We start from the raw sequence: 21,534 nt of genomic DNA on the forward strand, positions 1-21,534 counted from the left end.
CCGCAGCAGCAGCGAGGTAGGGGGAGACCCCCCGCTTCGGTCCGGCGGCCGCAGCTGCCGCGAAGAAAGGGGAAACCCCCCGCTTCGGACCAGCAGCAGCAACCGCCGCGAAGAAGGGGGAGACCCCCCGCCCCTGCACGGCAGCCCCAGCCGCAACTGCCGCGAGGAAGAGGGAGACCCCCTGCCCCCGCACGGCAGTCCCAGCCACAGCCACCGCGCAGAAGAGGAAGACCTCCCTCATCTACCCAGCAGCCGCAGCCACCACGGAGAAGGGGGAGACCTCCCGCTTCTACACAGCAGCCGCAGCCGCCGCGAGGAAGACCACCTACCTGCACGAGATCCTCCCAGCAGCTGCAGCCGGGAGACGCGTCCTTCTCTGGAGTCCGGACTCGCTCTTCGGTACGCCACCTAGTGGCGCCGGCAGGTACTACCCCAACCTATATGGGGAGATTACAGAATCGCCAACCACAAGATGGCCACGCAGGAAGTGACGTAACGCCACTTTGAAAATTTGGCGGGAAATCTCCAATTAGTGCCTAACTTCCTGTGCCTATTTAAGAGACTTCAGAACTCTGAGACTTTGCCTTCTGATGGTCGTCTATGCCCTGTGCTAGCACCCAGATAGCGTTTACCTGCTTGATTCCTGTATTTGACCTCGGCTTGTTCCTTGACTATCCTGATCTCTGGTATCCTGACCTCGGCTTGTTCCTTGACTATCCTGATCTCTGGTATCCTGACCTCGGCTTGTTCCTTGACTATCCTGATCTCTGGTATCCTGACCTCGGCTTGTTCCTTGACTATCCTGCTCTCCGGTATCCTGACCTCGGCTCTCTGGACCATCCCTGCCAGTCCTACCTGACTACGGCGTCTCCTCTGTACGCTGTACTACCATGGTAAAAGTCATTAAATACATGAAATGTCTACATCTTTAAGTGCACTTTACCAACCTGTAGTAAACATACCATAGCTCAGTAGAAAACATATTTCAAGGGCAATCACTTTCATCTGTAAATATACATTGTTATCCAACTTATTCAGCTAGTATATTCATCCAAGGACAACTATGAGTATGACTTTTACTGTGATCATCTCAACTGTGATGTTCTCAATGACAATACACTGAGCCGTGACTAAATGTTAATTCAGAACAGATACATCTGATGTCTAATGAACATGGTGCCAAATATCACATCAAATATATGTGACCATGTATCATGGGGTTTACAAAGTTATTGTTGATTTTGTTCTAATGCACAGCATTTGAAAAGCTCAATGCAATGAAGGGATGGACCATCTAAAAGTATTTTAAGTAAAGCATGCATTTGCAATATACTCTTTGGAGTATGATTTGAAATATGACTCTCCATTTCTTGGTATGGTACTGTATTTCTTTGCATGACGTTGTTGTTATGAGGCATATATGAGTATTGTAGATTGTTACTAGAAGTTATCTTATTAGCTCCACCTTGAAAAAGGAAAACCTTTATAAAAAAACATGTTTTTGGACAGATGAGGTCTCCTCCCCATTTGACTTATGGAGAAATAGTATTTGAAGTATTCTTATAAGAAATGTATTACTGCAATATTAAGGAATACAGTCCTTTTCAACACAGTAATTAGCAGAAAAAAAAATAAAATCATTTTGTTGAATCACTTAACAGAAAATAAAAAAAATAAAAATACTTTTTTTACACACATTGTGCTCATTGCAGTATAATTACCATATGGGTATCATTATAAAAATAAATTATTTTTGATTATCTTTAAATCATGCTTTAGTGTTGTTTTTTTCCTTTTTAGGTAAGATATCCAGAATTTCAAAACTGGAAAAACCTTATCTATTTTATTTTTGGCTTGTAGGATATTCCAACATGTGAGTAATGCATTTAAGAAACCACACTGAGATGTAATTTCCTCAGTTTGCTTTCAATGTTTTAAAACCATTTTCTACTATGAAATAAACTCCGGTTGTCAATAGCAATCAAGAATCCTAATTATATCCCTAGGTGCTGCTAACACTTTGATTAAGTGTCTTTTCTAAACTCGGGTCCCGCAGTTCCATGTACTTTACTGACACATGACACAAACATTGCAGGTTTAAATTGTCCATTTGGGACAACACGCTTGACATTGTTAAAAAGATCATTAACTTTAAGTCTACTCATATATTTGTAAAATCACACCAATGTACAGATAACATTAAGTGAACCGAAAATGTATAACTTTTTAAACAGATGGTTAACATCTGCATTGCATTAAACCAAAGCATAAATCATTTATTCTGCATACAAATACAGTAAAGGGATTAAAAACGTAATTTACATTTGTGATTATTATTAGTACACATTGTTAAAATACCATTTTAATATATAAGACAATATCAAGGACTGAATAAGATTCAAGGTTTTTACAGCGGGAAAAAAAGACAGACTCGATCACCGGAATGGTTCTTATCTGGCCGTAAAAAAATATTTGGCATGTTGCACGCTCAGAATCAGATGGTGTAGAGTTTTCAAAAATATTTCTTACTGCCGTTTTGCTGTTGACAACCAGGATTTGTTTTTCTGTCACATCTAATCTATCGGTTTTCTTTTTTCTACCGATCCATTTTTTTTTTTATTATAATACTTTAAGTTAAATCTTTTTTCCTAATAAAACATTTTTTCTTTGAAAGCAGATTTTTTTAATTTTTGTTGAACGTGTTTTTTTTATCATATGGAGAAAAAGGTGATAAAAATCTAATATGCATTATTCAGATATATAGCTAAATGTCGGTTGAATTAACTTTTAATTTGTAACTGGCTTACTGTAGAATAACTGGGCTATGTTAAAATAAGTTCAGATAATGTACATTACCAAGTAAAATTTAACACAGAGTTTATCAAAAATACGGGATCTTTTTATAGCTGAAATTTAAAAAAAGATGAAAATGATTTTATGCCTGTTTAAAACTAGTGCATTCTTGTTATCTTAAAATGATTGTGAAAAAATCACAGCAATACTAAAATACTACTATGTGCATTTTAAAGAAAAAGGGTCAGTTATAAGTATAAAAGCACACTTACACAATTATAGTTGTTGAAATGAAGTATAGGGGGAAAAAAGGTTCTAGTCTTTTTTCATAAGAAATTAATCTTATTTTTAAACCTGTTTTTTTTTTTACATTTCCCCAAATTCTGTTACATTTGTAACTATATGCCATGAGAGATGAATAGATTGTTATATATATATTTGAGGGTTTTTTTATCATTATTATATTTGTTGTTTTAGAGGTAACGAGAACTAACATTTTAATTGTCCCAGAGTAATTTCTTCATGCCTTTTTATAACACAACATTTCTCCAAAGGGATATTCTGTGATAATGTAACTATTGAAGAGAATACTTTGTGGGCAGTAGTTATGTCCAGACTAGTTTTCATGCTGGTCGCCACATTCAAGGTAGAGTGCTATGCTTGGATCTTTTCATACTACATTAATTTTCCCCTCTAATTTAGCCAGATTGTCAAACCAGTAAGTGGTATAAACAAAGATGCTGTTCCACTTGGAAAATATTAATTTCCCTCTCTAGTATGCCAAGAAAATAAGCCTTAGCAGATCTCTCATTTAGCTTATGTTTAGTCAGTTAACAATAGCACAGAGTTTTGAGAAGCCTATAGCAACAACCCACAATTGCCTGTTTTTGTGTCACATGACAATTAAGTGTTCTCGACAACAGTTCATATGATTAAATGATTTCTGTATTTAATCATACTGGGTGTTCAACACTACTAGAAAGGATTTTTCTAATGCTACAGATACTATTACAGAGTAGCAGAGTAGTTATAGCACCATTTTAAGAGATTAAGCCTACTATACAAAAATAATATACAGGGACCTTTTATCTTATTTAGTGGAGTTATGTATACAGAAGGATTGTAAAAGTCAGAAGGAACATTCCACCGGTTAAATTAATGATTACCGTATTTGATTATACGGACGACCCCCCAAAATCAAAATATTAATTTAGGAAAAAAACAAAAAACCTGAATATAAGACTACCCTATAGGAAAAAAGTTTTACTAGTAAATATTAATTCATGTAAACTAATTTTCATATTTAATAAAAGCTATGATTGAGAAAAATATATATTTTTTATTTCCTTTTATTTGCCAACCTGCCCCCCCAGTTATGCACATCTGCCCCCAGGCTTGCCACTCTGCCCCAGAAATGCCTTATACCCCCCTATTTGCCACTCTGCCCCATGATGTGCCTTTTAACCCTCTATATGCCACTCTGCCTCCAGAAATGTCTTATACCCTCCTATATGCCACTGTGCCCCATGATATGCCTTTTAACCCCCTATATGCCCCTCTGCCCCATGATATGCCTTATACCCCTATATGCCACTCTGGCATATAGGGGGTTAAAAGGCATATCATGGGGCTGAGTGGCATATAGGGGGTTAAAATGCATTTCTGGAGGTATATATATATAACTGCTAACAGCAATCACACTCCTATCAAGCCAAGGCAGCAAGTACATGCTGGAACCTGTGGATGATAGTAGTGTGATTACAGCCTCCCTATGCCATGCTACCACCCCCACCCCCCTTACTCATCCATGCTATCACACACACACACACTCATTCACAAACATTTAAATACTCATTCATTCCATACTTGTGCAAAAACCCTCCCCCACCCCCTTACCTGAACTGCAGATCTCCCACTCGCAGACTTCTGCAGGGGTCCGGCTGTGCGAGCAACTTCTCTGGCCCCGCCCCCCGAGGAAGGAGGGGGGAGGCAGAGTTATGCGAGGACTGTGCTAGCTTCCTGTTCTCCTGGACGCTGCTCGCGACCAAAGCCCGGTAAGCAGCCTGGCCCCAGCAGAATGAGCTCTGATTAGAAGACGACTTTGATTATAAGACGAGGGGGATTTTTCAGAGCATTTGCTCTGGAAAAAAACTTGTCTTATAATCGAGCAAATACGGTAATTTTTTTTACCCAGTTTCATAAAGGTTGTGCATAAAGAAAATTTACTCTTCTGACCTCAAATCATGGAAGGGAAAAGATGCATGCATATTAGGGTTTCAAAGTTTCTACATAGAAGCTTTCCTCAATTTAATAAAAAAAAAAAAAATCAGACGTTTGATGTTGGGTCAATTTGATCAGATAAGATAAAATGATGTATCACCTTTCATATTTCATTTTCACAGAGTGAAATCAAGATAAAAATCACAACTAAAGGGATGAATGCCAGATACCCACATTTACTTTACTTTACAGCAATAATCACATTCTAACAAACTTTCAATTGGCTGTGGAGCAAGTTAGGTGTAAGAGCATAAAAATACACCACAAGATGCTACATATTGCTTTATATAGTGCCATCATATTCTGCAGCTCTGGACAATGGGTAACTAGGACATAACAACTAGTGCATCAAAGAACAGTTTGGATGAAAATTAAAGGTGAGGAAGACTCTGCACAAATGAGCTTCCAAGCTAGAATTTAGTATTAAGATACAGACGCAAAAAAACTTTTACATTACACGTGTCCTTGTCACCTAATGCCACAAGGGTCTGCGAAGACCAATTTTTAAGCTGTATATACAAATGAAATGAATATTTATTAGGGGATTAGAATGTGCGAACTGAAACAGATATTGAAAGACCAAACTGAAGTAAAATTTTGAGAATGTACCAGAAATAATGTAGTATTTCCAAGGGAGTTCTCAGAATGAAGCAAGCTGAAATATCAAAATTAAAAACATCTGTGCTTGATTATTACACTGAAACTAATACACATTAGACTTGTAAAACCAAAACTATTAAACCAACAGTAGTTTGTTTTATTACAACTTAGGTGTTTCTGAACCTAGGATTAATGTAAATGTGTCCACAGATATATGTCAGGAAGTAACAAAAAAAATAATAAAGTCCACAGCAGTCCATGTGAAAGTAAAGTTTTTAAAATGTTGTATCAATTTGCCAAATAACCATCTAATTCGCCTGGAAGAATCTGTTTGCACATTAACTTTGAGATTAAAGATATAAAGCCGTTTACAAGAACATCAGAATATGCGATGAAATGTTTATCAAATAGTCACATATGAAAAAAGCAAAATACGAAATGGTTTACTAAAAAAGTTCATAGTCACACCTGAGAAATGGGATCTGATTACCAGGTGTTCAGGACGGTGTGGTCAGCTTCTTGACAAAGACGATCTTTTTACACTAGACGAGGGAGTTTTCAGCATTATTCCTATGGGGTTCATTCACTAAGGTTTGTAGAGGAGTTGCACATTAAACTCTTTGAATTCAGTATGCATAGTAAAGGGCAATCCTTGACTAATTGACCTGTTAGGTTGAGCTGTCTCTGAATAATGTACGGTTTCATCATTAAATAGACTTTCAAGATTTAAGTATGCTTTATATAGAGCCATCCAAGCTCTTGGAGCTAAATTTCACGGAGGTTGGCATTTCGTAATGTAAAATGAAATTAGTAATTTTTTATGCAAGCTATATATTTATCAGGAAAAGTTTTCTTTAAAAACTCTATATTTTCAAACCTAAAAAGTAGGTGAAAATTAAAAAAAAACATTCTTCAGTTTACTCTTACAGATTATTAAAAAGCTCAAGTATATTGATTTGCAGACACCTGATATGCCTGAAATTGTCATCCCTCATTGGCATTTACAAGCAAATACTACAGGGTTCTTAGGTTAGGACTAGAGACTTAATAGTACTCACACTGTTTAAAATCCACAAGTGTATATATTTAAAAAATAAATAAATAAAAAGCAGGTAACCTAGGCTATTTGACAAAGGTCATTCTACCACGCCAGCTTCCTGCCTTCTATAAGGAGCAGGAGAGGGACAGCTCCAGAGGGCTACTACTAATGCTAGGGTGGGAATATGTCCTGCATTATCTTGGAATGTTGGATAAAGGTAATTATTATTATTGTTTACTGATTTATATCACACCATCCTATTTTGCAGTGCATTTCATAACATATATTGTATGATGTAAGGTATATTTGTGTGCACGTGTTACTGTACAGTGTTAATTTCAGGAGTGAGTGGTGTGAAGGAGAGGAGGAACATAGTGTGTGTATGTATGTGTAAGTGTATAGTGTTACAACCCTAGGTTCATCCTTGTTTTTCAGTTAGATTTCTATTTTTAGTATTACTGTGTATATGAAGCACAAATCCATTACATACCCCTGCATATGGAGGCTTAAAAAGGCTATTATATTCTTACATATGTTTTATGTGTTTTTGTAAAATAACTTTATTTTTAAAAGTTGCCTTACTTAAAATTTATGAGTGCTTAAATCAAGTGTTTCTGCACCAAGCGCTCACGGAGATAGAGTTTACAATCTTTGCAGGAGCTACATGTCAGGGGATCACGCTTAGTTACATATCATCAAAAACAGGGAAGTCTCCAAGCTCTGCTTCTCATGTGAAATTAATCCACAATTATCCACACAGTGTTTTTGTCATCTTTAATCCGTCAAACTCTGACAAAGACCCAAGAAACAAATTTGCTCTCTGGAATCTTTAGTTGTTATTTTCATTATGTACTGTATCTTAGTATAGTATTCTAGATTATTTCCAGAGGGGGGAAACTATTTGAAATAGATCCTTGTTTCTTGGGTCAATCCCTAACAATGCTCACAAAAAATACCAGTGAAATATAAATAATTTTATAGAATTATCTGTCTTTGTAACATACATGTGAGATCTGGACTGGACTTTGCCATCTAACACAGGACAAACTGCCAGTGGGATGGATGCTTAGAGCGGAGCAGACAAATCTATACTGCTGCTCGAATTGGTCCGTCAGTCTGTGACATGAAAGCATAGCGTGTGCTGTTTCATGCTACGCAAATAAAGACTAAATGGAACCTTTTAAGCAACTTCTATGGCAGCAACCAACCAGTTCTGGGTTTTGTGTCACATGACAAGTGTTCTGGGCAAAATATTTAAATGAAACATTAATTTTAATTAATCATGCATTATTTCTGGAAACTGTCCGATTTTTAACTGTAACATGAATTACATTGTACATTTACCAGCTCACCTACGCACCCAGATAAAGTAGGTTGATTTATTAGTATGTAAATGCTTTCTAAAAACACAAGAAATGAATGCATAAACCATTCGAATTACAAATCAAACATTTATTGTCATTTAACAGAAAAGGTTATCAATGTATAACTTAATATATGCCTTTAGCTAAAGAAATGTAAACATTTAAATTTCATCTGTTATTGAAAAAGGTGTCTGTGTCTTCATATCAGTGCTAACATATGAACTGCTGATCACCAACAGCAGGTAAGAATTCAGGGTCCTTACTACCACTGCAGTCAAACTGCCAAATTCGTAGACAGTTACACTATCCATTATCTTCAATGACATTTCTGCACACAATTTTTTTTAATCAAATGCAGTATATACCACGGCTAACAGTCTGCTTGCATGTAGCTAGAAGAAAAAGAAAGAGAAAAGCGGAAAGAGAAAAGCGGAAAGTTAAGAACAGAGAGAAAGACAAAAAAGAGAGGGCTGATTTTGGCATTCAATTTGAAGTTCCAGTGCATGGCACCTGATATAAAGCCTCCATATGCCTCAGCTGTTTTAGGAGAAAATGCAGTTTTGTAGTCTTGTGCATGTATGCGATAAGTTAGGTTATATGTTAAATAATAATGCGATGTTAAATAGTTACTGATAGATCATTTCAAATGTAGCGTTTCCTCGGTAGCTAACAGAGTTTACAGCATATTCCATATCACACTAATTTACTTAAGAGAAAAAATATCAAGTTCATCACTTTAATAAGTGTTATTCCAGTTCATAACAAATGTCAACTATACAGAAACTCAGTTGTCCATGCACACCATTACCTGTGCTGGGCAATGTGATTATGGCTAGTGCAGTATGAACAATTTTAAAAGTTTAGTTTTAAAATTTTAATAGATGATTAGAATTATGCTCATAGACACAATTGTATGCATTATTTGATCTAACAATTGATATTTTTCATGTATGATTTCTTACATGCTTGTTGCATCTATTATCCGGAAAAAATATTTTACTGATATACAAATTATTTAATAATGGCACAAAAAATCCAATACCTTTTTAAAGTGTTTTTTAAAGTGTTACATGTCCATGAATGTACCTTATGAAAATGATTTTCATATAAAAGTGCCTGTATAGTATATATTATCTAAAATTGATTTTTTTTCACTTTTATGTGCATTGTCACAAATATCAAGTACATAATATTAAAAACAAAAAAGTAATAATTATATATTCTTAGAATCCCAGTGCATTGGTACTTGTTTGAAAAGCAAACAATTCTTCACTCAGCTAGTTCAACATAATTTGCTGGAAAAATACCCACGTTCCTTCTTAGCTTCCCCTCCCACCAATCATCTTTAGAGTCGGTTTTTGTTAATACTGTAATTTTGTCGCCAACTTGGAAAGACAGGTCACCTGGCTGCTGTCCCTCGAAAGGGTAGACAGCTATTGCAATCAGGTATTCACTTCTTGAATTGCCTGGAAAAAACCAAAAAACAACAATTCTGTTATATAAAAGGTTCCTGCAACAAAACTGTCTTAGCTGCTTCTGCTGGAGAGAACTGTTTATATTATTCATTATATTTAAATTATATTATTACCAATTATATTAAAATGTATATTACATTATTTTATATTATTTTAGCCCTCTTCTATTATTAGTCACTACTCTTATACAGTGGCAGAGAATAGTTTGTCTATATCCACAGAATCGCCATTGTTTTGTAATGTCAACAACAGTGAAATGACAAAGGTTGAGAAATGATAGAAAAAAAGGCCATAATCTAAAACGAGAGGGACCGTGGTTTAAATGTAATGTAAGGAAGTTCTACTTTACAGAGAAAGTGGTAGATAAATGGAGCAGCTGTCCATCAGAAGTGGTAGAGCCTAATACAGCCAGGGAATTAATTATGTATGGGGTAGGCATTAAGTTATTAAGGTCTGGAAGATTAGATGAGCGAAGTGGTATGTTTCTATGTACTGCTACATTTCAATTTGTTTAATTTATGGTCAAGAATGTTTTTCGTCTTATTGGAAATTTGTGGTGTCATTTCACATACCAATAAAACCCAAACCCCAAGGATATGACACATTCTCTTTTTCAATGTTAACAACATTACAATATTTATTTTTTTCATCAACTCTACACTGAATATGTATGGGTCTCATAATCTCATCACGCCTCTACCAGTACTCAACCGAACTTAATAAAGCAAAATAAACAGCAAAAAATGATTATACAAGGAAATAATGTTGGAAACAATTTCAGACAAGCAGCCTGGACAGTACTATTTTTTTTGTCAGGAGTCAGATCATGTTACATAAAAGATTTGCGGCCAAAAATGCATAATTTGATTGATGCGTATTCTTATGTTTACAGTCATAATTGGTTTTCCAAATGCCAGCAGCCCAAGATAGGCTGGAATCAACATATTGGATAAACATGTACTCTAAACGCCTGCTTTTCTAAACTAAGCAACTACTTTTACATAGTTCCAACATCAACAGTGACATAAAAATAACTACAGAAGCATATAGTATTTTTTTCATTAGTCGGAGAGAAAGAGTGAACCAGTGTATGCGAGCACCAAGAACAAAACTAAAAAAAAGTCTATTAAAAACAGAAGTCTATTAATGTTTTTTTAACGTCCTTCCAAAAAAAGTATAGAACAAAAACAAAAAAACACTTTGTTGCCTACAAGCCAAAATTTTTTTCAAAAATTAAAATAGTGTGTGTGTGTGTAAAGAGATGTTTTGTCCCTCTAAAACATTAACCCCCAAAGGAGCAAAGCTGTTTTAAATAGGTTGAAGAATGCATATTAAAGTACTTACATAGTAAGCCTGGTATATCTGCATGTGACACTAAACTGTCCTTTAAGGGATAAAGAATCAACTCGATTGCTTTTGGCAAAAAAGGTACTCACATTAATTTGTAAAATGTATATATCAGCCAAATAAAACACGTCAATATGGGCTTGCCTAAAACATTTTGTAAAGCGCAAGCTTTCCAATGCACCTTAAAAACTCTATAGGGAGAAATACTGACATGGACAAGGTACGTCACTTTTTACATTCTTGCCCTTTGCTACATTGATTTTCTCACTTGTATATTGACAGTTTGTAAAGCATTGCGTATAGAATTAAATAATAATATAAACCCATTATAAGCTTATGTACTTTTACCATTGGGGTAATATTTAGAATAACTCAAGTGTGTTCCTTAAAATTATTTTAATCTTCTTGCTGCTAATTATGCGGTCTCCACTTGCTTCATCTCTGTTAAAATCACTTGATCACAATGCATCGCTAGAATTATACTTTTTGCACAGTCAGTGCATCTTTAGCACTAGATAGTTATATATATATATATATATATATATATATATATATATAAAAATATAATTTTCTGCATACCATCGAATAGCTGAGTTGATGACATTGGGAAATCTTACCAATAGCTAGACCGTGCTGGACTCAAAGGCAGGCTCCAAAACACAGGGTATCTCATTTTAAAGAAGAAGAAATGTTAGGAGAATGGGACTAAGTCGGAAATTTTTAATTTGATGAGAGAGTGGTAGATTACTAGACAATCCTTCCGGAAGTGATTGCTAGTGATTGATACAGTAGAGGAATTTAAACATGCATGGGGTGGGTATAAGGCTATCATGAATACTGGATAAGACCAAAGGCCAAATAAGGTTTGGGGTTATTTTGTAGGAGTTTGATGGCAGACTAGATAGACTTGTTCTTTTCTACTGCCAAATTCTATGTTTTTACACATTGTGAGAAGAAAAAAGTTAATGTGTCTCACAACAGTTATCTCAGCGTTGGCTGTTTAATGATTTGGCTGGTGTTTTCTTACTTTCATTGCTGAGTGGATTAAGAGATCAAATACTTTGAAAATGCCATTATCACATTTACATTTTAAGCTCGCTCGCAAGTGGGGCCCACATAAGCCTATTATTGTTGTGGGGAACTTTGTCTTAAAGTCACATAAGGCTAGATGGCAAGCTCACAGGCAAGGTCTTCATCTCTTGTTGTATCTGTATGTGTAAATGTATAGTTATGCATTTGTTAACAACCCATTGAATTCGACAGCACTGAGTAATATGTTAACTCTTAATAAAGGATAGTAATTATAATTATGCTTATGATAGTAACTGTATTAATATTATGTTTCAGTTAAAAAAATGTATAGTTGCTCTTAGAAAATCAGACTCTCTGCTAGGCCATTCCTTCAGAAACCATGAACATGAGCTAATCATAATGGAAGTAATAGAACTTTGCAGCTTGATATAATATACACATATAGACTTAAATGTTTCAGATCACCAAATTAATTTTAATATCAAAGATAACACTAAAACACAAAATGCAGTTTTCAATGATGATTTCATGTATAGAAGGAAAAATGCTATCCAACCCTACCTGGCCCTATATTAAAAAATAATGTCCCCTTAAGTTACTAAATCAACAAAATTTAAGTGATAACTGGGTTCAATTTCCCTAGACTACTACCAGTCTTGTTGAATCTCAATATCAGATAGTAACGTGGGCTATATGGTCTCAAAAGGCAGCACAACGCTATGACCGAAAGAAATTCAAGAACAGATGAGAAACAAAGTCGTTGATATCCTTAAAACTTAGAACAGTGGTAAACCTTTCCAGGAGAGGCCGGCTTACCAAAATTCATCCAAAAGCACACTGAGGACTCACCCAGGAGGTCACAAAAGAATCCAGATTAACATGCAAAGAATTGCAGGCCTCACTTGCCTCAGTTAAGGTCAGTGTTCACAATCCTACAATAAGAGACTGCAAAAATTGTGTCCATGGGAGTTTTGCAAGGTGAAAACCACTGCTGACACCCAAGACTTTGGGGATAATATCCTCTGGACTGATGAGTCAAATGTGTAATGTTTTGGAAGACATGGGTCCTGTTACATCTGGCATAAAGCTAACACAGCAAACACCGGTGGTGGCTTGATGGTCCTGGGCTTCTTTGTTGATTGAAGACTTAGGTGACTTGCCATAACTGATGGAACAACAAATTCTGCTCTCTACCAGAAAGTCCTGAAGGAGAATGTCCTGTCATCAGTTTGTGACCTAAAGCTCAAGTGCAGTTGAGTTATGCAACAGGGCAATGATCAAGACACACAAGTCCACCTCTGAATGGCTCAAAAGAAACTTAAGGTTTTGGAAGGGCCTAGTCGCAGTCCTGACGTACCTGATTCAGATGCTGTGGTATGACCTTAAAATGGGCAGTCCATGCTTAAAAAAACCCCTCAATGCGGCCAAATTGTCCTCCACAGCAATGTAAAGGACTAATTGCCAGTTATTGCAAACTTTTGTTTGCAGTTGTTGTCACCAAGGGTGGCACAACAAGTAATTAGATTTATGAGGGCAATTACTTTTTCACATGGGTGATATAGGTTTTGATTAACTCTTTACCTTCAATAAATGAATGATTGGATGGCCTGAAACATTTAAATATGACAAAGAAGCAAAGAAACCCGGGCTTAAGTGTTAATTTTTTTTGCAAGGCTCTGTCAAGTGATTATTAACACAATTAATATGATAAAATAAAGCAGCCTTTTCTGGTAAAATAAGGCCAAAACCCACATTTTGCCAATAGTTTTACAAATATTGAGGAAAGGCCAATTGACAATTAAAAAATTGCACTTTGTTAGCATTATAACAATGGAGTCAACTGTCTCTTTTTTCATAAGCAAATCATTATTGATAAAGTATATTTTCATATATGAGTGCTCCCATGTGCTGTTATTTTATGTAAAAGCAATTACCTTTTATACAGTCAAACAAATATAGTTCCGATAAAGGCTGAAAAGGTTAAAACATTGACTACTATTTTTTCTATACTTCGCAAAAGTCCAGAGAGTGCCAGTTCTGTTTTGAGATACATATACCGGTATATACATATACAGATATATAGAGAGAAACACACACATAAAAACACATATACAGTCACATACACACACCCTTTCACAATAGAAAATGATAACCCTATCAGCTCGCACAAGATGGTGCTAAAGTGCCACACTATTTGAATGCAGCAATTGCCAGGTCGATATCTTTCGATATTGATCTTCGAAAGTTCAGCACCTGCACTCTGTTTTCATTGATGACAACTCTGAATTGTCTGTACTGTAATTATTAATAATAAATGTTGGGAAAGCTTTTTTTTATGAACACATCAGTTCTGCATTATCTGTATCATCCTCAGCGCAGAATATATCCAGTCAAATCCAGTTACAGCAAGGCTTGTCTTAATGCTGTGTATATTAAAGTATAATGCCAAAAAAACCTACAGATGCAACATTGTACCAGAAATAAATGGTAACTGCCTTTAAATGGGGGCCAAACTTACCCTAGCAAAATGTTTAACCCCTTCGTGACAAAGGCTGATTCTATTTTTTGTACCCTTCGTGAGAATGGCTGTTTTATCGTTTCTGCGGTGTTTGTGTTTAGCTGTAATTTTCTCTTAACCCATTTACTAAACCCACACAAGTTATATATTGTTTTTTTCAGGACAAGAAGGGCTTTCTTCAGACACCATAATTTTTTATATATGATGTAATTTTCTATAATAAAAATAATAAAATATGACGAAAAATTGAAAAAAAAAAAAAATTTCTCACTTTTATTTGAAAAATCTTTTATTCATCATAAAAAACTACTGAAAAAACCTGCTAAATAGATTCTACTATTTGTCCCGAGTTTAGAAATACCCAATGTTTTTATGTTTTTTTGCTTTCTTCTACACGTTATGGGGCAATAAGTACAAGTAGCGTTTTGCTATTTCAAAACCATTTTTCTCTGAATCTGGTAATTCTGTCTCCATGTGGTATTTGGGGCATCTTTGAAGCCAGCAAATTAAATTTACCCCACCAAACCATATATTTTTGAAAACTAGACACCCCAGGGTATTTTAGATGCTGATAGTTTAACCCTTTCCATGCACTAATCCTACCACCAACCCTTGTCAAAGTTTGTGATAGTAATTGTTTTTGCTGTTTTTTAAACATACTTTGTACTTCAGGTGTAAAATTACAGCTCCTGTTATGTTGTTGCTGTCACACAACACCCCGATATGTGTTCAGCAACATCTCCTGAGTACATTGATACCCCACATGCATGGGTTTGTCAGATTGTTTGGGGGCAAAAGGGCCAAATTTGGAACATGCCTCCTCAGCCGTATACCGCTGCATGGCAACAATTGCAGCAAAAATAGTGGGGAAGGAAAGGGTTAATGGCTCTAATAAAAAAAAATAAAAAAAACCCTAAAAAAAATGTACAAAAAAAAAAAAAAGTAAAAAAAAATGTAAAAAACCCCCCCAAAAACAATTGCCACTATGCAAGATCACTGTTTATGCAGTGATCAATGGCAATGAAGGGGTTAATATTAAATGGGTGGCTCTTATAAGAGCCTTTGGATCAATATATATATATATATTATTGAGAATACCTAAAAACACACTGATCTGTCTCTCTCCCTCACTAGAAGCAAGTGAAGGAGGGAGGCAGATCCAATACTGATCAAAGGCAATGTTTAGAAAACATTGCCTTTGATTTATCAAATCATGATCACTCTTATGAGTGATCTGACCACTAGGGGTGTTAATCACTGGATGTCCATGACATCCAGCAACACCCCCCCCCGATGATGACAGCAGGCTCCGCCCCCGGCTTGATGGGCGCCGCCATCTTGAAACACCGCATGTGTTTCGAAGACGCCGGCACCGGGAAGGTAAGTTGAGCATTTAGGAAGCGATCGCGAGTCGCTTCCTTTACTAAACAGGTGTTGCAAAGATGCCTCGATACTGAGGCATCTTAGCAACACCAGCTAAGCAAAGGAAGCGACTCGCGATCGCTTCCTAAACCCGTTTTTCGGCGGCGGGCGCCGCCATGTTTGAAAGACGTGCAGTCTTTCAAACATGTTTTTTTATTTGCTCCTAGGAGCGATCGGGGGGGGCCGGGAATGTTTTTTTTGGTGTTGCTCAATGCCTCGATGTCGAGGCATTAGAGCAACACCGTTTGAGTGGAAAAAAATCGATCACGGATCGATTTTTTCACCCGTTTAAAGACGTGCCGGTCCTGGCACGTCAATTGTCATAATCGTCACGATTTTCGGTGACGTGCCCGGACCGGCAATTGTCATCAAGGGGTTAAACTGGACCTGTCACCAAATCTAAACTTTACCAGTGAACAAAGCATACAATGCTGCCCATGTTGTGTTAACATATTTACACATACAACATAGCAATGTTAAATATAATACATAATGAAAGGTTTGCATTAACTGTCTGATAATGGTATCTCAGCACGATATTCACGCTCCCTCCCCAATCCTGATTGGCTGCTCATTCAACGGATTTTTAAACCATTGTAATGTATTTTATAGCTGGAGTGACGGCACAAAAAAAAAGATAATTATGCCATGCAGTCTACCATTTCAATCACTTTTTTACTAATTTATTTTTTTAGATATGCTTTATACACATTCCAAACCTTCTTGAATTCGTTTATTGTATCTGCCTGTATTTCTTCCAGTGGAAGTATATCCCAGATATCTATTACCCTTTCTGAAAAGTAAAGTTTCTCACATTACCCTCTAATGTTAAGTCATGATGGAAATATTCACAGAATATGCAGTCTTCCAATAGCTGTTCTCATGTATTATCACAGTATTTTTAGATGTAAATCCCAATGCTATTGGCTTTTCAGCAGACTTAGACCTAGATGAGGGACTATGTTCTTATTTGACATTAAACAAATAAATACATCTAAAGCTGAGAAATCCTGGCGAATGAAATGCATTGGAATAGCATTAAAGTCTTGTCAAAGCTACAGTCTTTAGTTCCAGAATGTATCTGAACCTTGAAGACCCCCAGTAAAAGAAGTTTCAGCAATTAAACAGGTTATATAACAGTGAACAGAAATGAAGAGACCCAGAGATCATAGGGAATGCTGGGTGGAAAGGAGATGTCCTCAAATAGACACAACACTTGGGATAGCACCACGGAGCAGAGGAGTGGACATTATAGGTATCTGCGTACTGTCTCTCTGGGGTGCCTGGTGAAGTAACAGGATGCAATAAGTATTTCATGTGATAAAAAACATATTCCACTTTACATGTATCAGACTCAATGATAAGGCACACAGCAGCATTTACTACTGATGGAAGGATTCACATCTACACTGAAAACATTAACGCAGGCATTTGGCACATAAGCAACATGCTGTATATGTTACATTTATATTGTGTATGACTTCTTAAACATAACAAAGTTTTAATCATTCCTATTTTATTTTTTGGTTTTAAATGATTCAATCTGGTTTATTAGTTTCCTTAATTTCTGGGCTTTAAAGTAATAAATCAACATCATTCCAAACCAATGGAAACCTTCACTGATTGCTTTTAAACAAAAAACCACAACACGCAGATGAACAGTAACAAGAATGTTAAAAGCTGTCACCTGACAGCATGGCAGATCAATTCAATCGTCATTAATGATAGAAGACATTTAGATGCTATGTATCAATTCTAAGTATATGTAGGAACTCTCTGGGTTCCAAGTCTATGGATCAGCTTCTGTTTTTATTCCGACAGGGGGAGGAGCTTGGCCGTGCCCACTCCCACCCACTGCCCTTCCATTCCCATTACGGGTTTTTTAGGCTAGCCCTGCCCTTACACAAAGACACTCTTCCACAAGACAGATATTGGTGATATTACACACAATTTCAACAGGGTATCTATCATGGCTATTTCCAAGGGGCCAGGCAGCTCGAAAATAGTGCGGTCACCAAGACCATTTCAGCAATAGTAAAAGATTCTTCAACAGGGATTTTCCCCTATAAATAAAACTTATTTTTATCCTCCAAAGTCAAAAGAAGTGGTTTTTAGATGTACTGCATTACAATGAGGTACCTATGAAAAGTGTTCAATTGTTTTTTGTGAATGCAGATGTTTATACCGTATAAAATAATTCCTGAACAGAAAAGTGACTCATTCCTCGGAAACTGGATTTTGGTCTTCAATATAAAACAAAAGGAGAAGATGTCTTTATGGCTCAGAATGCGGAGAGCCATTATTTCCTCAAGTTGAACCGTTGTATTTAAAATATCAAACCATCCTTTTGTAGATTTCTATTTTAAATGTAATCATTACCGGTAGTTATCTTTTACAATTATGAATAGAAACCAAGGGGGAAAAAGGATCTCACAAGACACTGTATTCTCATTATTTTGAGAAATTTCTAAGATATATATTGTACATGTGCATTAATAATAATCAAAAACATGACAATATCTTACAAGAAACTGAGAAAACAGAACAAAAATAACTAATGTTAGAGAAGAGTTAATCAAGTAGCGAGAGTCTGGATCCTTTTTTCATTCTGGATTCTAGATTACTCTTTTGTGCAGGGACCCTTAACCCCTTCAATCCCAGGGGTGTTTGGTACCTCAAAGCCCAGAGCCATTTTGCCATTTTTGGGGTATCTCGGTTTAGCGATGATTCTCTTTTCCTGTGAATAGTGTACCCATATAAACTATATATACTCACAAAACTAGGTAAAGTGATGGAAAATCCCCTCCAAGTTTATTAATTCAGGTGTCCTGATTTCAGAAATACCTAATTTATATAGATTTTCCAGACTTTCCCAGCACCAGGGAGCATACTATAAGGTGTACAATTTTGTATAATTTTTATGCCTACGGCTTAACGGGTTTGAGGGTTGTGAACGGGGGCAGAAGGGTTATACTGGCTAGATGTTATGGGAAGTAAGGTTTTTTTAATAATTTTTTTATTATATATATATATATATTTTTTTTTTTTTATTTTTTTTTTTATATATTATTTTTATACAGAAATGGTTAGAGGTCCTTCTAGGGACCTCCTGAACATGCCAGTGATGTCAGAATGACATCACAGCTCACATTATAATTTTTTTGTATTATTTATATTATTTTAATGATTTATTTAATATTATTTTTTAAATGAATTAACTTTATACTCTCCTCCCCGCGATCCCCCTGCACCGATCACACTGTGATCTCTATGCAGGTCCTCACAGACCTGCATAGAGATCGCAGCGTCTCTGTGCCTCATCGGAGGGCAGGATATCCCCGCAGGGGATATCCTGTCCTCCGATGACCTTCCGGGTTGCGTCACTGCTGACGTTTGCAACTGCGCGATCGGGCACTTTCAACTGTAACAGTTTACCGGCTTTCATGCCGGAAGCTGTTACGGGAGATCGGGCAGCAGAAAGCCGGCGATGCCGGCTTTTGCTGCCAGGGGGGAGTCCAGGTCTCCCGTGCAGCGGCAGGGATGTGTCCCTGACGCTGCACGAAGGGCTGGACGTACTGGGATGAGGAGCCAACAACCTCACATATGTGCAAACAGGGAAAAGAAAAAATGTCGGTGCGCTGAGCTAGTCACAGGCTCAAATAATACAAATGTATAATACGAGGCCTACCAAACAGGTGTAAGCATGCTGCAAATACAGTGTATTGGCTGTACAATGTATACAAAAAACAGAAACTGTCTGCGCTTCTTACCCTAATAAAGTTGGCAACAAATATATAAACATAATATAAATGAGAGGTTTTAGTTATATGAATTGGCCAAAGCATAATTAAGCTCACCCGCCACGTCAAGGCACACTCTCAATAGGGTGAGAACCTACTCTCACCTCCTACATAGTGGGCACACAAAGCAGCTTTTCCAATGCAAGCCTTGAAATGTTATCGGGAATGAAGACATAAATGGAAATATAAGGCACTACATGTCTGTAAAAACAAATAGTTTTCTTGAATTACAAGAAGATTTGTTTGCTCAGTAGGGCAAATATTACTTAACACATAAACAAGATGAATCTACGTCCTCTGATTTACAGAAACCATATATTGAACATCAACCTAATACATTTTCTTACATTTAAAAAAAAAAAGATAACATTCTATGTTATACAACAATCTGGGAACATAGTAGTTTAGCTATACATATAAAAAGATCACTTCAGGTTATTTTGACTAGAATCATACAGACATACCCAGTGACATGATGAGGAATCTTATCTTGCTTGTAAACATTGTAATCATATCAGGTCCTCACGACATTTTAAAAAAAAATATGATTGATGGACACCTTATTAAGCAGTAAAACACATTTTTAGTTCTCAGTGAACTAATTGTAGACAAAGTATTCATACTTCACATTAAATACATATGGATTGTGCTAGAATAAACTTGTATTGCTTAATTTTGCTGAAAGTATCTAGAAATAGGAACAATGCTAATTTCTTGATAGCAGCACAAATTTAAGGAAGTATAATATACGCTAACCATGTTTGTTACTGGTTTTTAGTCCACTTTTGTATGCATGCTTAATATGCAGAAAACAGAACAAAATAATCACAAGTAAATTGTTTTTAAGTTGTACATCTGCTGTGTTATCATACTTTTTTTTTTTTTGTTTAACAAATTCTAAAGAAAGATGTCACACGGAAGTCTTCAGAGGATTTTTGTCCATATACAAGTAGAGATTGTTTCCGCTACAACACCTGCTTGGAACGCAGCTAGACAATTACTTTATAGACATCTTGTTTTCAGGGGAGCTTACACTCAAGAGACAACTTGAACTCCAAGCTGGGAGAAAATCCAAATGAAAGGAGGGAGCAAAACACGGATTAATTGCATAATAATTTGGGTAGCAAAATGCTACATAGTTAACAATGCATGGTTGTCATTGTTTAGTTAGCGGTCACACTAAGATTTCCATGATCCTTTACAAAGTAAATTGCAGGGAGGTATTATAGAAAGGATGAAACTGGACAGCCCTGCTATTCTTTTTAGATTAAGAAATTTAGATAAAGATCATACATCTAATTGGATAAACAAATTATATAACATTGCAAGAGTTTGAGACTAGCACTCTTCTTCGGGTATATTATATTCCCTAAATTATTCCAACCATACAGTCGAAAAGAACACAAATGTTTGTATATACTATCCTATTCTACTTTTGCTTTTGTATTAATGTTCATTAATAATATCCCCCCCCCCCACACTGTAAGCCCTCTTCAGCTAACAACTGCATTTTAATTCAAAATGTTCTCAAACAAGCATAGTGGCATTAAAGGGGTTTCCCTCACTAAAGCTAAAGATAATCCAGAATAGCTTTTTAGAGTTGTATTTCGGTTCGGGAACAGGAAACAGACTGTCTATTCTATATATAAAACAAGGTTAATCCAGCTCAGTGCTAGATTTATTTTAACACAAATGTGACAATGTGTATAATAATGAAAAAAAGAGAGTTTCTATATATATGCTCAGGCTACTATTTTTACAAACACAATTTAAAGAGGTGATTTTCAGTACCATCATTAGAGACACTTATGTAGATATAGTGGGGATATTGAATTTAGTATATATGTAAGTTAACCTGTTCAAC

The 21,534-nt window shown here is 36.2% G+C and overlaps 1 protein-coding gene across 1 annotated transcript in view; it reads right to left on the reverse strand.

Annotated features, from left to right (window-relative positions):
* Positions 1-9,345: 9,345 nt before the first annotated feature.
* The window catches only part of LOC149278223 (SH3 domain-containing YSC84-like protein 1), a 55,364-nt gene continuing 43,175 nt past the window's right edge, over positions 9,346-21,534 (reverse strand). Inside the window, exon 8 of the mRNA XM_089502170.1 lies at positions 9,346-9,542. Coding sequence (XP_089358296.1) covers positions 9,346-9,542 — 197 coding nt within the window. The remainder of the gene's footprint in view (positions 9,543-21,534) is intronic.

Source organism: Sceloporus occidentalis, unplaced genomic scaffold, assembly GCF_023333645.1.
Source record: "Sceloporus occidentalis isolate IW3139 unplaced genomic scaffold, rSceOcc1.0.p SCAF_197, whole genome shotgun sequence".
NCBI lineage: Eukaryota > Metazoa > Chordata > Lepidosauria > Squamata > Phrynosomatidae > Sceloporus > Sceloporus occidentalis.